Genomic DNA, 19,278 nt, shown 5'->3' with positions numbered 1-19,278 from the left:
GTGTTTAGTTGTGAGTACGTTTGGATGGAAAGGGAGGGGCTGTTGACCTGGTCAGATTCATCCCTTGATTGTTGGACTCACTTGCACCAGATGGAAAGGACAGACAGTTAAACAAATTATTCTGTCAGTCTCATTTCCTCGGACCACTAGACAGATCAATTATTTATTTCACACATGGTCCCCAGTAAGTACAAGGACACTAATGTATACCACATACTGTGCTTGATTAAGAACACAGCATTGGTAAACAGACCAGCAATAGCCACCCAATATTGGAGCAATCTCTTTTAGTACATTATATTAAGCCATAGCATTAATGAATATACTGTAACGACCCTGGGTTTATAAGCGCGGAAATCGACTCTGCCGGACGAGCATGCTTTTGCGGCACAGTCGATAGCGCGCCGGACTTCGGGCTTGAAGGTCGAGGGTTCGAGACCTGCTCCCTGCCTGTTCATTACATTGGTGTCGGAAGTGATCGGACCTTGCATCCACGACAGTGCGTGTGCTTGGCCGGTGAGCGCGTTCCTGTAAGGCGTTGAGTCGCAAGCTAGCGCGAGGACGCGCTCTTTGAAAGGAGGGAGTAGTGTAACGACCCTGGGTTTATAAGCGCGGAAATCGACTCTGCCGCTTGAGCATGCTTTTGCGGCACAGTCGATAGCGCGCCGGACTTCGGGCTTGAAGGTCGAGGGTTCGAGACCTGCTCCCTGCTGTTTCATTACAATACTTCTTATTTATTAATGTAATGTATGTCCCGTCCCGTCCCTAACTCTACCAAAAATATCAAATTCAAAACAAAACGTTTCACAAGACCATTAACATATGAGAATATTTTGTGTGTATATGATTTTGTCCTTCTCTAAGTCTTTTTTTATTTTATTAATCCCAGCCGGTGAAAAGAGCAGCTCAGCAGTGTGTTGTCTAGGAGTCACTCTTAAAACCATTTAAATCCCTAGGGTTAGGGGCCACACTTACACTTACTTCCCTGGGGATAATCTGACTCAGATTAGCTGAGATGATCAGTATTATCATTATGAGACCAAGAACGAACCCTGTGATAAGTGAATAAATAAATAAGTGGTGTTTCCTTGATAAAACTCTCTCTTTGGTCCAATGGAGTTGACAGTTTCTCATTTATAGTGACATATTATCCCCAGATGTTCTTTCTAAATGTAGGCATGCAATGCAAATCACAAATACATAATCAATAAACACACACAAATAATTTTTTAAATCATGATAATAAATAATGTTTAGCAATGAAAATTAATTAACTTTCTAAAGGGAATCTGACAAATTAATATTTTAAAGACGCTGCATAAAAGCCTCAATAATCTATATTACAAAAAATGTCAATAATATTGACTTCAAATTAAGAGTTCCCCTATTTTACATTTAACATCTGTTGTTCCTTCAGCTCTTGTGCAATTCAATGACTCATTTTACTTAAAGGACAAAATAACCTGCTCTTATAATCATTGAATACAATATATGCCATACACAGCAAACAAAGGCCTAATGTAAAAAAACAAACAAAAAACAGATCATGGAAAGTACGACTGCAACATATTGACTTCCTATTGAATTCAAGTGAACATAAGACTTTAAATTGTTACTTAGAGATTTTCCTTTTATGTCACTGTCTTTACAGTAGTTGGAATTTCAACCAAGATAATCAGCTCTATAGGTTTCCTTGCCAGATGGTAGATTTCTGTGTTTGCAACGCATGGCTGTTAGTAAAGCCATGATGGCTCAGAGTGAAGCCGTGACCATATAGAACAGGCTGACTTAATTGAAATTTCATTAGGGATTTGTTTGCGTTTTTGTGAGTGGGTGTGGGTGTGTTTGTGTGTCTGCGTTGGTGTCTATCCCAGCAAACAATATTGAGGATGGGGGGAGGGCAATATTGGGGAGGGGGTGAAAGCAATATTGGGGATAGATGGGGGTTATGAGGGATGGGATGGGACTCCACCTGCTGCCACCTGTTCATCTCCTCAGTCATATAAAAGCTTGTTCCTCAGTCTCTCCAAGACCAGAGACACAGAAGCTGTTTTGCTGTTTAGGCTTAGCAGAGGACCAACAATCTGGATTAACTTCAAATGGTTCACTTGACATACAGCTTTATCGATATACAGCTTTATTAGAAAAGGACTTTGGACAGCTACCACGACATCAGACCCTTTTGGACAGCTACAAGGAGGAACTTTGCAAAATTTGAAAACGTCTTAAAACAGTCTGGCGGTTAGTTAACACACCACTTGACTTGGTTGACTCATCGCCAAATTTTGGGAGATTTTGGTAACATACAGTAGACGGAACCAGGAGAAAACTTGTGAACTGATTAGTGGAATTGTGACCAAAACCATGGTGTCCCGCCAGCCCAGTTGCACTGGATCCGACTCTGGATCCGAATCTGAGAGTCTGGATTCCAAGTCTGGATCGCCAGAGAAGCATGATGGTTCCACACGGCGGAGGATGGCAGCCAACGCCCGTGAGAGGAAGAGGATGCAGGGGCTGAACACAGCCTTTGACCGTCTCCGTAAAGTGGTCCCCCAGTGGGGCCAGGATAAGCAACTGTCCAAGTACGAGACTCTGCAGATGGCCCTCAGCTACATCATGGCCCTCAGCCGGATCCTGACGGACGCCCAGAAGCGCAAAGCCCCCCACAGACAGTGGCTGGACTTGCAGTTTGACTGTGTGCAGCCAGAGAACTATCAGTGCTTCAGTACTATCAGGTACAGCTCTCCGGTTGAACACGAGTACATGCATTCGTCCTTTCCCTACCAGTACGACGGCCTCCAAGTTCCTACATAGACTGGATGGAAAACTGAAAAACTAGTCATGTGGTTTGAGGTGAACGACAATCTGTACTTGTTTTAATGATGCAGACGTTTTCTCCAACCCAGGAGTCAGTAAATAGATTTGTATTACTTTTATTTATAATTTATTAAAAAGATCTATTTATTGACGTTTGTTTATATTTTATGATTATTAAGTTAAGACATACGTTTAATCTAAAATTGTTCCCTAACCAAGCAATTGACAGCTTGTATTGCATTTCAGTGTACTGTACTGCAATTGATTTTGCAAAGAGTTTGTTCCTCTGTAAACTCTTCCCTGGTAAACACAGACATCTTGGCTTTCTCTATTTTCTCTCTCTGTGTATTGTTGGGAAGGGCCCGTAAGCAAGCATTTCACTGTTAGTCTACACCTGTTTTTAACGAAGCATGTGACAAATCAAATTTGATTTGATTTGTATCAAATCTTCCAGATGAGACCCTGACATAATTTTGTGTAATTTATAGTGAATGCGAATCATAGGATTACAAGTGTAGTTATTTGCCCCTATTATTATTGTGTAAAAAAAACAGTGACATTTCAAGACTTTGGTAAGATACATTTTGAATCTATTTTTGTAAATGTAAAACTTTTTGTCATTGAGTCTAGTTAACATAATGTTCTCTAGCCACGAAATGTAGGCATTTTGGAAATTCTACATGTTTTTTTTGTGCTCTTCAGTTTTTCTAAACGATGACCTATACTTTGTTTAATAATAGTTTTTCTACTGAAATAAAAGTTTCTAGCTATTTTATTGAAATTGCTTTTGAGTTGTGTCAAGTTTTGTTCTTTTGTACATTTGCACATATTTGATCGTCTCATGGATCCCTTGACCAAGTCAGCAAGCAATGGTTCTCATCCAACAACCATTCTGTTTGGTTTGAGTGGAGACAGCAAAGCAGAGCACTTTACAGGTGAAGGTCAATTTCCATTTAACTGAGCCAGTATTTGTCTATCATCTAATTTGGAGGTAAATTGATTGTTATGGTAACCAATGATAACATATCTTTTGGGAATGAAATGTGAATGTACATCCTGTACCCAAAACATCCATTAACCTTAGCCATTTAAACTCTTTCTATCTTAATTGCCCCTTCTCATCTATGTTGTATCCCCAGACAACAGGGGGTGCAAAGGGGACCTAAAAATTTACAGCATTTCTTTTCTTTTGATGTGTCAGGTTCTAAGTGAGAGTGATGGCGGGTCAGTCTGGTCCTGCACCACCCTGATCAGTGTGCCGTCCTTTTGTCCGGAGCTCCTGTGCCCTGAGATAAAACGGGATTACGTCAATGGTAGACCAACATATGAACAAATAAAAAAGGCCTCGTTTCTGGGCCCACAATGTGAGAGAATAGGTGAGAGTGATGTCGTTGAGATTTTTTTAATGAGTGAAGAACATTAGTCAAATCTAATCAATCGATCATCATCGTCATTAATAATAATGCGTGTCATGTCGTTGATCAACCAATCTTTCATTATCAGAAATGAGCAAAGTGCTAAACAGAATGGTTGAATCAGGACCACTAGGGATTGGGATTATTATTTCACAAATGCCCTGGCAATATTTTGACACCAGAATAAGGAGGTTATGTAGGCCTATACTGTACCTCTGACTCACACCCAATAAATTACATAAATCAGGTCAGTAATAATTCACTAATAACAAAAAGTCCCGTATTACTTTAACACAACTGTACAGCGTTACAGTTGTGGTCGGATGACCACAACAAACCTGCATTCGTTTGAATACCAAGAATTAGGGATGGAAAAGTGATCGTTAGAAATGTTTAAATGTTGCCATCGTGGTACAAGCGGCATCTGATTATTGAAGCCTGCGTGCCAGATCCTGCCAAAGGCTCAACCAATGAGGAGATATTAAACTCTATTGTTGAGCAATGGCTGTGCCTAATACGACTGTTCAGGGGCACTGATGCACGGACCTCCATGGCTGGACTCTTAACACAGAATCTGTTACTACCACCAATCTCTTCATATAGCATTTTATCCGATAATTATTTCATTTTAAGGGGGGGGGGGGGAGCAATCTCCGATTGCAACTTGCATTTTTTGACTTGTAAAAGAATGCTATATACCCCTTGATTCTTGAAGGATATAACTTACAACTGCCTCCTGAGCTTAGTTAAACTGTTGCACCCCATCAGAATCCAAAATATAAGCTTGTTTTACATCGATGTTTGTAAACAATGCAATTGTAAACAAACACTGTATAGCCTCAGAACATGAATAATACTATAATTTTGATATAATGGATGGTCAGTCTTTGCATACAGTACATAGCTCTGTCTATGATATTGAATGTGGTTACATTTCTCCACCCCATCCCTCCCGACCGCGGAAGATTGGAGCTATAGCGTGTTTTAAATCCCCCTTAGCGGGGACTGCATTCACGGTAAACGCTGCAAATGTCGGCTCAATTGGAGAAAAAAAAATCTACATTTCAATCGCACTATAACGCGGCGGTCCGGATTGAATGTAGCCCTTTGTTATTGAGCTGCAGATTGTCTCTCCAAAGCCAAAGTCTGTAATGTTTCCAGTAATTTCAACTATTGAAATATAGCGTATCCTTAGAGTTTGAGATTAGTACATTTTTTTATTTTACCATACACAAAAATGTGGGCTCTATTATTCCATTGTTTATGTTTCCGTTGTTATGAGACTAGTTTACGATTATGTTTAGAAAAGTAATGTTTCCCTCTCATGGAATGGCATTCATTGACCACTACAGATATATCATAGAAATCAAAAGATTTGCATGTGAAAATGTCATAGGATGCATGTACATTTAAAAAAAATTTTTTATTGTGTCCATTGTTACATTTTTTGGTCGATGGCCCACTCTTTGATGGTATGCATATACGTGTAGCTATGTCTAGTCTATATTCATTCTCAAAAATAATTTCATTAAAACTCAATTAATCAATTAATCTGATTAACAATTAATTATTTGCTGCTCCAGATGTGCCCTTGAGCAGGGCATTTAACCCTAATTTCCTCGAGGGGCGCAGTATTACTATGGTTGACCCTGTAAAACAACACACTTCACTGCACTTATCCGGTGTATGTGACAATAAAACTATTTTTTTTCACGGAAGCTTGTCGTTGCAAATGAACCAAGCCAGTGCAAAGATGATTTGATTCATTATTTCATCTCCGAGTGCTCATCCTCAACATACACTAAGTTGTAATGAGTATGTGTATGTGGGATGAGGTAAATTACACAGATGGTCATCGTAATTCAGAAGCTTTGTGGATTGTTTGCAAACTTAATATGATTTTTGACAGTTGGTCAAAAATCTATATGCTAATGAGGTGACCAGGGCCTATTATACTATACGTCATCGGGCAGGAGATCAGAGACACACTGCAGCAGCTATATTCTGATGAATTCAGCCACAAGCGTTCAACAGTTGTCAATGGATCATGTAATTGACATGTAGTCAATTAATCTGTTTAGCAGGAGTTTGTTGCCATTGCGAATGACTGAGTGGTTAACAGGTTGTGACATTGGAAAACATCTTATGGAATATGGAAATACTTGAGAGCTACGCAGAAGCAAACATTAAAAGTGATATATCAGCATTACTCTCACATTTTCTAAGGAAAATATGTCATTTTTCATTTGACCAATTTTTTTCATGTCAAACAAATCATCACAAACATTTTCTCAGCACCCCTACTGCTGAAGAAAATGAACATGAGAACAGTGCACAATTCTAATAACTCTGCATAATATGCTGCCTTTTAATAGAAGAATGAGCATTGTGTCTTATGTATACAATGTTAAACTGGGCAGTTTATTGTGCACAAGAAAGCACCTCCTCCCTCTTCCATGCTTACGTCATTGGCCCTTTAAAGTGATTTCACCGACAGGTTAGCAAGCTTGCTAGACTGGTCTTGCCTCACTATCATCTTGCTTGAGAACCTACTGCAATATTATCCCATACTGGAGTGTAGAGAGCCAGGTGATCCCAACCAGGCACCAATGCAGCGCCTCAACAACCGGTCGGAGAGCCACCTCAGTGGACAGGTGGAGTGTGAGTTGGACAGCCTGGGGAAGGGTTCCTGGGTGAACCAGGGGTACTGTGGCTCTCCTCCACCCATACCTCGGGCTATCAGCACTGTCTACAACCCCCAGCCCCTGTACCCCCAAGGCTCCTTCGACAGCATGTGCAAACCGACCACGCCGAGCCCTTTCCCAACCGAGGTCAAGCCGCTGGAGACAGGTTCCGAGAAAAAACGCGGTGGATGCTGCTCATTTTTTAAAGGTAGGAATTGGTTCGCCACAGTTTGTTGTTGTTGTATTTGTATTTGCTTCATTTTAATTATTTTACCTGGTAATGTTATCAAGTTGAAATTATGTACAGACTAAAGCTGTGCAGGAAATACTCCCTTCCTTGGTATGTCATGGAAGGAAATGTGTACTGCCTTAAATTAGCATATCATTTCAGAGTTCTCTGAAATGATGGGATGTTCTTCGTTTATGTAGGACTGTGGGGCACTACACTGACTGAGAATACATCGGAAAACCGGGAACTGTTTGTTAGGACTACACTGAGGGAATTGCTGGTCTATTTGGTGTTCCTCGTGGATATATGTCTATGTAAGTATGTCAACAATACATGTTTATTTTTGTTCGTGGCTATGTATATTGAGTGAATACATATTTCAATGTAAGGATATGACTGTATAGTAACATGATCATTTCAAGTCTGCCGCTACTGTACATGTGTCTTAAAAACGGAAATTCATACAATAATTCATTTTCATGACTAACAGTAATTGTGTTATTTGAGTTTCTTAGTAAGTGTTCTGGTACAATTCAGGAACAATAAATGTTGTTGCAGGGCTTAACTTGACATTTTTATGATTTTCTATATAATGTTCTGTTTTGAAAGTCTGACATGGCCTTTTTGTTGTGTCAGAGTGTGCCAGGTCTTGGGTAAGCAAAGCAAACGTATGATCTGTGCCTTGTACATAGATCTAGTAATGATGCAGATTGGTTGACAGTAGGCGAAACAGACAGAAAGTATGCCTTATCTGAGTGTAATCGGCATCTAAATGATCACTGTGCTTTGGCAAACTGAAACCCGTGTAATGTGTTGATTTATCATCAGCTGTTTCAATCTGCTTTAGTGCCCTATTATAAAATACCCTCCCCCCTCCCTTCTGGCTGAAAGGCATTGTCCAGCGGGACATTACGACTGAAAGGAACACAGGCAGAGTGCTCCTGCCTTTCACTGATAAGAGCATGCGGCTTAAGCCATTGTTGCTTTGTCTGCAGCGGATTGACATTGTTTGATGCGACTATTTGCTTCGCCCCAGCGTGCCATCTCTTCAACAAATGACCTGCTCTAATCGGTGCCACTTTGACTTCTGTGACGTGATTTGACTTCTGTGATGGGATTTTCACTTAAATGACAAATCTTGAATGGGAGGCTCTGGCCTGCGTGTCTGTTTCAGACTTTCCTTATCTTGGACTTTTGAAAGGACAACATGGTCTGACTAAGCTCTGAGCAAAGTCTGATATTATGAATCGATGGCTGGATATAACAATGTCGCTATATGTTGTCTTTCAGTGACATATGGCATGACCAGCTCCAATACCTACTACTACACTAAAGTCATGACAGACCTGTTTGTGCTTACGCCCAGTGGCAGCGGAGTTACGTTTCAGTCCATTAGCAGCATGGCAGACTTCTGGACGGTACGTACCCTCCCTGCTCTAACCCTGCTGAAATATTGAACTGTCTGATATCAAATTGTACTGATAAAATTACTTTGATCACTAATAGCACAAAGGTGACATAAGTCCATAAGTGACATCAAGATATCATAAGATAATAATAATACAACGTTAAAGGAAATACTCATGCATTGTTATAAACAACAACAAAAATCGTAAATGCTTCTAAACCTGTTCATGCTGTAGCCTACCTACCTCTATTTGAACAGTATGCCCAGGGCCCAATGCTGGATGGCCTCTACTGGACCAAATGGTACAACGACCAGTCTCTACAGAATGGAGACCACTCCTTCATCTACTATGAGAACATGTTGCTGGGGGTACCCAGGATGAGACAGATCAAGGTGATGAACAACTCCTGTAAGGTCCACAAAGACTTCCGCAACGAGATCTCCGGATGCTTTGATGTCTATAATGAGAAGAAGGAGGATGAGGTGGACTTTGGCCTTGTTAATGGAACTGCGTGAGTTCAAATGTTCTTTTCGATGCTTGTTTGTCCTGACATGGCTGTAGTTGACTCCTATGGCACCATACACTATTGGGAAAAAATGTGCCATGTAGAACCTAAAAGGGTTCTTCGGTTCTTTTGACTGTAGATCCGAAAGGCCTATGATAAAATACCTTCTCTCCTCCATGTCTGCAGCTGGCAATACCACAATGAGAAAGCGATAAAGGGTTCGGCCCACTGGGGTCTGCTGACCACGTACAGCGGTGGAGGGTACTACCAGGACCTGAACAGGACCAAGGAGGAGAGTGCTGAGATCCTGATGGAGATGAATAACAACCTGTGGTTGGACCATGGCACCAGGGCCGTGTTCATAGACTTCTCCACTTACAACGCTAACATCAATCTGTTCTGTGTCATCAGGTAGGTAGAACAGACCACCTCACGCAGTAACGGCACTGTAGACTCTCTCACAAGTTCTCATGTATACTGCCTATAGAAAGTCTACTCTCCTTGAACTTTTTTCAGATTTTGTTGTGTTACAAAGTGCAGAAATGTATCCACTCACTACTGTACGTTGCTCTGGATAACAGTGTCTGCTAAATGACTAAAACGTAAATGTAAATACATTTAATTGTATTTTTTTGTCATTGATCTACACAAAATACTCCATAATGTCAAAGTGAAAATGAATAAAAATGTAAGAACTAAATATAGTAATTGCATAAGTTTTCACCCCCTTTGTTTAGGCAAAACTAAAGTAAAATTTGGCTTAACAAATCACATAAGTTATAATGACTCACTCCATGTGAAATAATAGGGGTTTACATAATTTATCATTTTAATAACTATCCCTTCCTCTGTACCCCATAAAAACAACATATGTATGGTGTATGTGTGGTCTCACAGTCAAGTACTGAATTTCAAGCACAGATTCATTCAACTATAAAGACCAGGAACATTTTCGAAAACCTTATAAAGAAGGGCAGCGATTGGTAGATGGGTAACAATAACAAATCAGACATTGAATATCTCTTTAAGCATGGTCAAGTTGATACTGATGCTGTGGATGATGTATTAAACCACCCAGACACATAACAGATACAGTCATTCTTCTGAACTGAGCTGCAGGACAGGAGGGAAACTGCTCAGGGATGTCACCATGAGGTCAAATCAAATCAAATTGTATGGGTCACATACATGTGTTTAGCAGATGTTATTGCGGGTGTAGCGAAATGCTTGTAAATTGGTGATTTTAAAACAGCTACAGAGTTCAATGGCTGGGATAGGAGAAAACTGAGAATGGATCAACAACATTGTAGTGACTTGTAGTGACCTAAATGACTGAGTGAAAACAATACAAATATACAGAATAAAAATATTCCAAAACATGCATACAGTACCTTTGGAAAGTATTCAGACACCTTTACTTTTTGCACATTTTGATACGTTACAGACTTATTCAAAAATGTATTAAATATATATTTTTCTCATCAATCCACACATAATACCCCATAATGACAAAGCAAAATTAGGTTTATAGAAATATTTGCTAATTTAAAAAACTTTAAAAACAGAAATACCTTATTTATATAAGTATATAAGCACCTTTGGCAGTGATTACAGAATCTAGTCTTCTTAGGTATGACACTACAAGCTTGGCACACCTGTATTTGGGAGGTTTCTCCCGTTCTTCTCTGCAGATCCTCTCAAGCTTTGTCAGGTTGGATGGGGAGGTCTCTCCAAATCTGGGCTCTGGCTGGGCCCCTCAAGGACATTCAGAGACTTGTCCCGAAGCCACTCCTGCGTTGTCTTGGCTGTTTGCTTAGGGTTGTTGTCCTGTTGGAAGGTGAACGTTCACCCCAATCTGAGGTCCTGAGCACTCTGGAGCAGGTTTTCATCAAGGATCTCTCTGTACTTTGCTCCATTCATCTTTGCCTTGATCCCAGTCCCTGCAGCTGAAAAACATCCCCACAGCATGATGCTGCCACCACCATGCTTCACACTGTAGGGATGGTGCCAGGTTTCCTCCAGACGTAACGCTTGGCATTCAGGCAAAATAGTTTAATCTTGGTTTCATCAGACCATCAGACCATTGTTTCTCATGGTCTGAAAGTCTTTAGGTGCCTTTTGGCAACCTCCAAGTGGGCTTTTACTGAGGAGTGGCTTCTGTCTGGACACTCTACCATAAAGGCCTGATTGGTGGAGTGCTTCAGAGATGGTTGTCCTTCTGGAAGGTTCTCCCATCTCCACAGAGGAACTCTAGAGTTCCATCAGAGTGACCATCGGGGTTCTTGGTCACCTCCCTGATTAAGGCCCTTCTCCCCCGGGCGGCCAGCTCTTGGAAGAGTTTGGGTGGTTCCAAACTTCTTCCATTTAAAAATGATGGAGGCCACTGTGTTCTTGGGGACCTTCAATGCTTCAGAAATGTTTTGGTACCCTTCCCCAGATCTGTGCCGAGACACAATCCTGTCTCGGAGCTCTACAGACAATTCCTTTGACCTCATGGCTTAGTTTTTGCTCTGACATGCACTGTCAACTGTGGGACCTTATAAAGATAGTTGTGTGCCTTTCCAAATCATGTCCAATCAATTGAATTTACCACAGGTGGACTCCAATCAAGTTGTAGAAACATCTCAAGGATGATCAATGGAAACATTGATCAGGATGCACCTGAGCTCAATCTCGGGTCTCATAGCAAAGGGTCTGAATCCTTATATGAATAAGGTATTTAAAAAAACCTGTTTTCACTTTGTCATTATGGGGTATTGTGTGTAGATTGTTGAGGATTTTTTACATTTATTTAATCCATTTCAGAATAAGGCTATGTGGTATGGCTATGGGTATGCTTGACATCGGTAAAGACTGGGAAGTTTTTCAGGATGAAAAGAAACGTGATGGAACTAAGCACAAGCAAAATCCTAGAGGAAAACCTGCTTCAGTCTTCTTTACACCAGACACCAGACACTGGGAGAGGAAATAAATATCCTAATAAAATAAAATACCATACCAAATTCACCTTTCAATAACCTACAACATAAAGCCAAATCTACACTGGCGTTGGTTACCAATGTTCCTGAGTAGCCAAGTTACCGTTTTGACTTAAATCTGCTTGAAAATCTATGGCAAGACATGAAAATTGCTGTCTAGCCATGATACAGGTGTGAAAATACAGGTGTGAAAAGCTCTTATGAGACTTACCCAAGAAGACTCACAGCGGTAATCGCTGCCAAAGGTGTTTCTAACATGTGATGACTCAGGGGATTGAATACTTATCTATTCAAGGTATATTAGTGTTTAATTTTTCATTAATCGTTTTAAGAAATCACATTTTTCTTCCACTTTAACATTACAGAGTATTTTGTGTAGATCGTTGCCAAAAACAACAATTAAATCCATTTTAAACCCACTTTATAACACAATAAAATGTTAACAAATCCAAAGTGGGTGTAGACTTTCTATAGGCACTATATATGGTGTCCGTATTAAGACTGAGTCAGGTGACTTTGGATGTCTTCCATGATTGTCCTAATATGGACATTATACATGTATTCTTTCACAGATGACCAGTGGCTAAAAATGATTTCCTTTTCTGCAGGTTATTGGTTGAATTTCCGGCCACTGGTGGAGCGATACCCTCATATCAGATTAGAACGGTGAAGCTGATTCGTTACATCACCTACTGGGACTACTTCATCATTGGCTGTGAGATGGTGTTCTGCCTGTTCATCCTCTACTACATTGTGGAGGAGATTCTTGAGCTCCGAATCCACGGGTTCTCCTACTTCAGCAGTATCTGGAACACTCTGGATGTGGTTGTCATACTGGTGAGAGGACAGGCTGAAACATCATTCTCAATCTAAGTACTCAGTAATACAAGAATCGCATCAGTTACATATCAACCAGTGGTGGCTGGTGAGCTACATAGTTGAGGAGGATGATTGATGCTGATTTATGAGTTATGATAAACCTAACCTAAACCTAACACTAATCTGTTTTTCCACAGCTTGCCATTGTCGCAATCATCTTCAATGTTTTTCGCACCATTAAAGTAGACAAATTACTTGGTAAACTCTTAGAACAACCTGACATTTATGCAGACTTTGAATTTCTTGCATTCTGGCAAACACAATACAACAACATGAATGCAGTGAACTTGTTCTTCGCTTGGATCAAGGTAGATTCTTCCTCAGAATGTATCAATACTTTAATGCATTTCATTTAATTGTTGGCAGTGCCCAAAGCTTGACTCCTTCTGTTCTTACCTCTAGGTTTTTAAGTACATCAGTTTCAATAAGACTATGACTCAGCTGTCTTCTACTCTGGGCCGCTGTGCCAAAGACATCATGGGATTCGCCATTATGTTCTTCATCGTGTTCTTTGCATACGCTCAGCTTGGCTACTTGCTCTTTGGTACGGAGGTGAAATCCTTCAGCACCTTCGTCAAGTGCATGTAAGAGAGCACCAAAAATAGTTATTATTCTTGTAAATAAATAACAATCCAAGACCCACGCAAGCAATTGGCCAGATTTTGAAAACAGTATTAATCAATTACTCAAATTGCTTTCCTTTTTCTCTGTAGTTTTACACAGTTCCGGATTATTCTTGGAGATTTTGATTATGATGCCATTGAACGTGCCAACAGAGTCCTGGGGCCAATCTATTTCGTCACCTATGTGTTCTTTGTCTTCTTTGTGCTGCTTGTAAGTTGAACTGAACAAAATACTTTCTACTAGATTTTCGAAGTGTAAACTACACTTTGCCATCTTATTTTCATGGATTTTCTTCCCTAGAACATGTTTCTGGCCATCATCAACGACACATATTCTGAGGTCAAGGAAGAGCTGTCATCCCAGAAGGATGAGCTGCAGATTACTGACATCATCAAACAGGTAAACATATATATTATACCAATGTACGATGGCATATGATACAAATCAGAATATAATATATACACTGAGTATACAAAACATTAAGGACACCTGCTCTTTCCATGACAGACTGGCCAGGTGAATCCAGGTGAAAGCTATGATCCCTTATTGTTGTTAAATCCACTTCAATCAGTGTCGATGAAGGGGAGGAGACAGGTTAAAGAAGGATTTTTAAGCCTTCAGTCAATTGAGACATGGATTATGTATGTGTGCCACTCAGAGGGTGAATGGGCAAGACAAAAAATGTAAGTGCCTTCGAACGGGGTATGGTAGTAGTGCCAGGTGCACCAGTTTTTGTCAAGAACTGCAACGCTGCTGGGTTTTTCACGCTAAACTGTTCCCCGTGTGTATCAAGAATGGTCCACCACCCAAAGGACATCCAGCCAACTTGACACAAATGTGGAAAACATTGCAGTCAACATGGAAGGCTTTTGACACCTTGCAGAGTCCATGCTCCGACGAATTGAGGCTGTTCTGAGGGCAAAGGGGGGGGGGGGTGCAACTCAATAATGTTACGAACGTTCGCTATACTCAGTGTATATAATTTAAAAAAATAACATGCATACATTTTTGTGTTTCAGAGCTACATGAAGACATTTATGAAATTGAACTTGAAAAAGGAGAAGATATCCGATGTTCAGAAAGTACTACGATCTGGATCAAACAAACTAGAATTCAAAGACTTTAGAGAAACTCTCAAAGAGTAGGTGACTATCCTCACGGACAGAAGAAAAATCCGTAGACATAAATGAATAGCATTCAGATTCTAGTCTATACTCTCCTCTCTTGTCTTAACCCTACAGGTTGGGACACGCCGACCATGAGATATCTGAAGCTTTCTCCAAATTCGACCATGATGGAAACCAAATTCTAGACCAAGAGGAGCAAGAAAGGATGAAGAGGGAGCTGGAGGAGAAGAGGGTTAGTGGACTTGGCCAAACTAGCAATTTAACCTAACCCCTCTGCTATTCATATGATAAAAGAAATCCATTCATGTATTTTCTCATGTCATTACCCTCAGGATGCTCTTAGTGCCAAGCTCAACAACCTTGGAAAAAACTATGGGAATGGCTCTCTGGAGAAATTGACGGTGGATATGGATGAGCATGGCAAGCCAAGTAACACTCTGGTGGAGCAGGAGGACTTCCAGAGGTGTGTTGAATATTTGCCTCGAGTATAACGCAGGGTAATCTCAGCTCCCAGAGAAAAATCAGATAGGCTATCAAGAGAGACTAAGCGCAGGAAGCTGATACCATTTACAAAGATGGACACTTTGTAAAGAAATATGTCCAAACAAACATCTACGTACGTGCACCATGAACGACTCCTTATTGACTTGTGTCATATGAGAACCACAAGCTTTTTATAATCTTACGAAACATCAAGAGTTGGTTACATACTGAGGTCGAGATGTATACTGTACATGCATTGTTGTTGTCAGACAACAATTCTCTTTAAAATGAGACTAGAAATACACTACATGACCAGAATAATGTGGACACCTGCTTGTCAAACATCTAATTTCAAAATCATTGGCATTAATATGGGGTTGGCCCACCTCTTTGCTGCTATAACAGCCTTCACTCTCCTGGGAAGGTTTTCCACTAGATGTTGGAACATTGATGCGGTGTCTTGCTTCCATTCAGCCACAAGAGCTCTTCAGTAAGGTCATTCTTCTGCCAATGTCTGTCTATGGAGATTGCATGGCGGTGTGCTCGATTTTATACACCTGTCAGCAACGAGTGTGGCTGAAATAGCCAAATCCACAAATGTTAAGGGGTGTCCACATACTTTTGTATCTATAGTGCATCAGAGGAAGTAAATATCAAACCACACATCCATGCCGTCATGTCCAGCATTACACCATTTTCATTGTGTACCATCTACTCTGATGGCAATTATTTTTCCTCTATTCCATCAAAGGTTGGTCAGACAGGTTCTCCAACTAGAACACTCAGTAGCTGCTATCATGACCAAGATGGATATAGTCACGGAGAAACTGGAACTGCAGGAGAGCAACAGGACTAATGGGAAGGAGACAATGGGAAAACCAATTGCGGCCAAAAACTATGTGAGCATGTTTGGGATTGAACCAAGTTTTCTGTTTTGAGCATGTTTGATATTCAATTAAGTTTCCTGCTTGGGTATTCGATCAGGTTTTCCGTCTCGAGCATGTTTGGTATTCAATCAGGTTTTCGGTGTTGAACATGCTTATCAATCACGTTTTCTGCCTTGAACATGTTTGGTATTCAATCAGGTTATCTGTCATGCATTTTTGGTATTTATTCAATAAAGTTTGCAAGAGTTGACCACTTGTTTACTGTACATTTCCCCCAGAACGAAAAATCAGCTTCGGATGGGAATGTTATGGTATATCTGGAAAGAGGGACAAGGGCTGAGATAGCACCCTGGAAATCAACCATTCCTGCAGGAAGTGCCCCCTATGATCGTCCTGGGACAGGCTGGACAATGGCCAACAGCCACATGTGAAGCATATTTAACTGACTTAAAGGCAATGGTGAATGGCTTAACAGGTTATTAACACTTCAATTCATGTTCAAAATTCTGCTATATACTATACATGTATTCCATTTTAGTCAGAGAGAGAGGATAAGATAATGTAACATGGAACTTTATATATTAATTGTACTCTCCATACATTTGTGCTGGGCTTTGTGGTTGATGTGTTAATCTTGTTTGTTGTTGATGCCATTTCTAAAAACAATTTTATCTTCTGAATTTGTGTATAAGACAAAAGTTAAATGTATATGTACAATATTCTATGCTATATAAGTACTCCCACCACCTTGCACCTGACTTCATGTGTATAATTCCTAAATATACAGGAACAAATTGAGTTTAAGTGCTTCAATATTGACAAGCGTCCCTTGGAACATGCAACTAAGACTATTTATCTTTTGACTACTTTATATGTGTTTAAATCTAGAATATTCTTTAAAAAATGAGATAGATATATATATAGACTTCCTGTAAAGATCTAGACTCGCCTCAATTCAAAGCTGTTGCTCATTGTATCTGTTGTACATACATAATTACTCAATAAAGTGTCTCTCAATGTTTCTGAATAAAGTCAGATAGTAAGATTACTTTTCCTTCTTAATCTCTTACCCCATGAGGGCTAATCATAACACTTTACAACCACTGTTTGACTACTTTTCAGATTACACTATAACAATGTATAGTGTAAGTCATTATAAATGCTTATGTTTATACATGAAAATCTTTACATTTATTCATTAAACTTTACTTGATATGGTTCCTTTCTTTACACTTCCTTTTCTTTTTTCCAACTCAATCCATCTCTCTTGCCTAACACAGTCTTCAAAGAAAATATATATTTGTTCCTTCTTCAATTCCAAAATACTTAATTACTTAAAATAGCTAAATCTAATTTTACCGGCATTAAGAATATAATGGAAGTACAACACTATTCCAGTAGGTGAAGGGATCGATGTATGTGGGGCGCAAAATCCTCCAATGACATAAAAGATACCTTTCATAGTAATAAAAAAGTTAAATAATAATAATAAATAACTTAGTTGTCAAGCAAAGAAGCATTATAAAAATATATATATTGTATCTACATGTATAGCTAGGTTTCCATCCAATTTGTGACAGATTCTCATGCCAATATTCTGAAATCTGCATAAAACAACAGGCACCAAATATGTTTCCTTCAAACGGACTTATTGTGGATAAAAGTCTGTGCGTGATGATGTAGTGCACATAAAAAATAACTTTTGAGGTTAAATTCCTATGTACCGAATGAAAAATACAAATTCAATGGGTTTCCATCACATTTTCAACGCTGCTGATGGTTTTGTCACAAAAACCGTTATAGAGCAAATGTGCCCACGTGCGCTCTAGCCAACAGCTCGCGGAAGTGCAGGTAGGCTACCTACATTATGATGATATTATTATGGATAACAGCGATTTTATTTTTATGGTCAAATGGCAGCCAAGCATCGATCATCATGTCACCAGAATAAGACCCTCGATATTTAAATGAGTATAAAGCTCATCAAGTGCACCACCTTATGAAGTTCATCATAATCGATTTAATCTGTAGCCTAAAAAACAGCATGTTTTCCCGAGTCGTAGTGGGAGGACCACAAGTTACTTCGATATGATGGTTATTGTACCAATATTTGCACATAGAGGCGTTTCCACTGTCATTTCTCGCATAATAAAATGTACCGACACAAAAACATCCCACTATGTCGAACGAACGAATTGTCTGTCGGCATTTATAACACTGTAACGGTTTCCATCAACCCGGTCGTGACTTTTTTCGTGCGTCAAGTAATAACATGCGCATGAAATGGTTGGATGGAAACCTGGTTTCTGATTTTATATGCCAGTGTTTTCTACGATCTCTTGGAGTGCAGTGTGCGCCAATAATGTATATAAACCCTGGATTGCCGATGCCATGTATTGGCCAATGAGAGGCTTTGACGCCACCGGTCGGCCATATTGGCACTCCCAAAAAGAAGCAGACCTCCATAGGAATGAATGGAATTCTACAATATTTCAATTAAATGTTTCAAGGACATAATTGTGTGTGTGTGTGTGCTATAACATCAGTATATCTGTTTGGGTAGGTTACCCTACACAATCACCTACAGAGAACGATCCGTCACTCACACTTGACTGAGACAGTATAAGGTTTGTTCAAATGTATTTAATTCAAATCTATGGTATTATTTCGCATGTTTGACAGACCAATTTTATATTCATGTTAGTGCAATTTCCAGAGTTTAGTTATAACATTGATTGCCACAATAATAGACACGCAGGCACGGACACAGATACACAAGCATGCACACACACTTTCTTTCTTTCACCTCCTTTCTTGTCCATGGACACCCATTGAGGACCTCTTTATGGAAGGGTATTCGTTCTCTCCCCCTCCAACACCACCAACAGCTCTCTCCCCCTCCACCCCGTCTACGAGTGGTCCGATTCCAGAACCGGAATGCTGCTGTTCTGTGTTCTACCTGGCCAACTTCCTCCTCCTACCCCTCAATACCTGGGTCCTGTGGCTCGGAACCAGGCCGACAGTTTCCACGGCTAAACCAACGACAACAGACATCTTCACCTGTAACCTGGCTGCTATGGAGGTAATCAACATCTTTGAAATGTTCTGCAAAATAATTGGCCACTACCTAAATGTGGTTGTACTGATGGTAGAGAACGGCCTTATCACATTTGTACCATTTGTACCTGTCTGGAGCGCTACCTGGTTGTGGTCCATCCTGTGGCCTAACTGAGGCTCAGAG

At 40.1% G+C, this 19,278-nt stretch overlaps 2 protein-coding genes across 2 annotated transcripts; both read left to right on the top strand.

The window, feature by feature from the left end:
- The first annotated feature begins 1,832 nt into the window (after nucleotides 1-1,832).
- On the top strand, nucleotides 1,833-4,164 carry atoh7 (atonal bHLH transcription factor 7). Its single transcript, XM_029752113.1, has one exon. The coding sequence runs from the start codon at nucleotides 2,365-2,367 to the stop codon at nucleotides 2,812-2,814; it is 450 nt and encodes a 149-aa protein (XP_029607973.1). The 5' UTR covers nucleotides 1,833-2,364; the 3' UTR covers nucleotides 2,815-4,164.
- A 2,542-nt stretch (nucleotides 4,165-6,706) lies between these two features.
- On the top strand, nucleotides 6,707-17,083 carry pkd2l1 (polycystic kidney disease 2-like 1). Its single transcript, XM_029753240.1, has 15 exons — nucleotides 6,707-7,124; nucleotides 7,346-7,459; nucleotides 8,436-8,563; nucleotides 8,812-9,065; nucleotides 9,246-9,470; nucleotides 12,646-12,874; nucleotides 13,054-13,224; nucleotides 13,319-13,500; nucleotides 13,630-13,750; nucleotides 13,841-13,939; nucleotides 14,560-14,681; nucleotides 14,782-14,899; nucleotides 15,000-15,130; nucleotides 15,902-16,049; nucleotides 16,316-17,083. The coding sequence occupies exons 1-15, from the start codon at nucleotides 6,842-6,844 to the stop codon at nucleotides 16,466-16,468; spliced, it is 2,478 nt and encodes an 825-aa protein (XP_029609100.1). The 5' UTR covers nucleotides 6,707-6,841; the 3' UTR covers nucleotides 16,469-17,083.
- Nucleotides 17,084-19,278: the final 2,195 nt, after the last annotated feature.

Source organism: Salmo trutta, chromosome 5 (assembly GCF_901001165.1).
Source record: "Salmo trutta chromosome 5, fSalTru1.1, whole genome shotgun sequence".
NCBI lineage: Eukaryota > Metazoa > Chordata > Actinopteri > Salmoniformes > Salmonidae > Salmo > Salmo trutta.
Note: the sequence above shows the minus strand (reverse complement) of the source record. Positions and strands in the feature narration are given on the sequence as shown.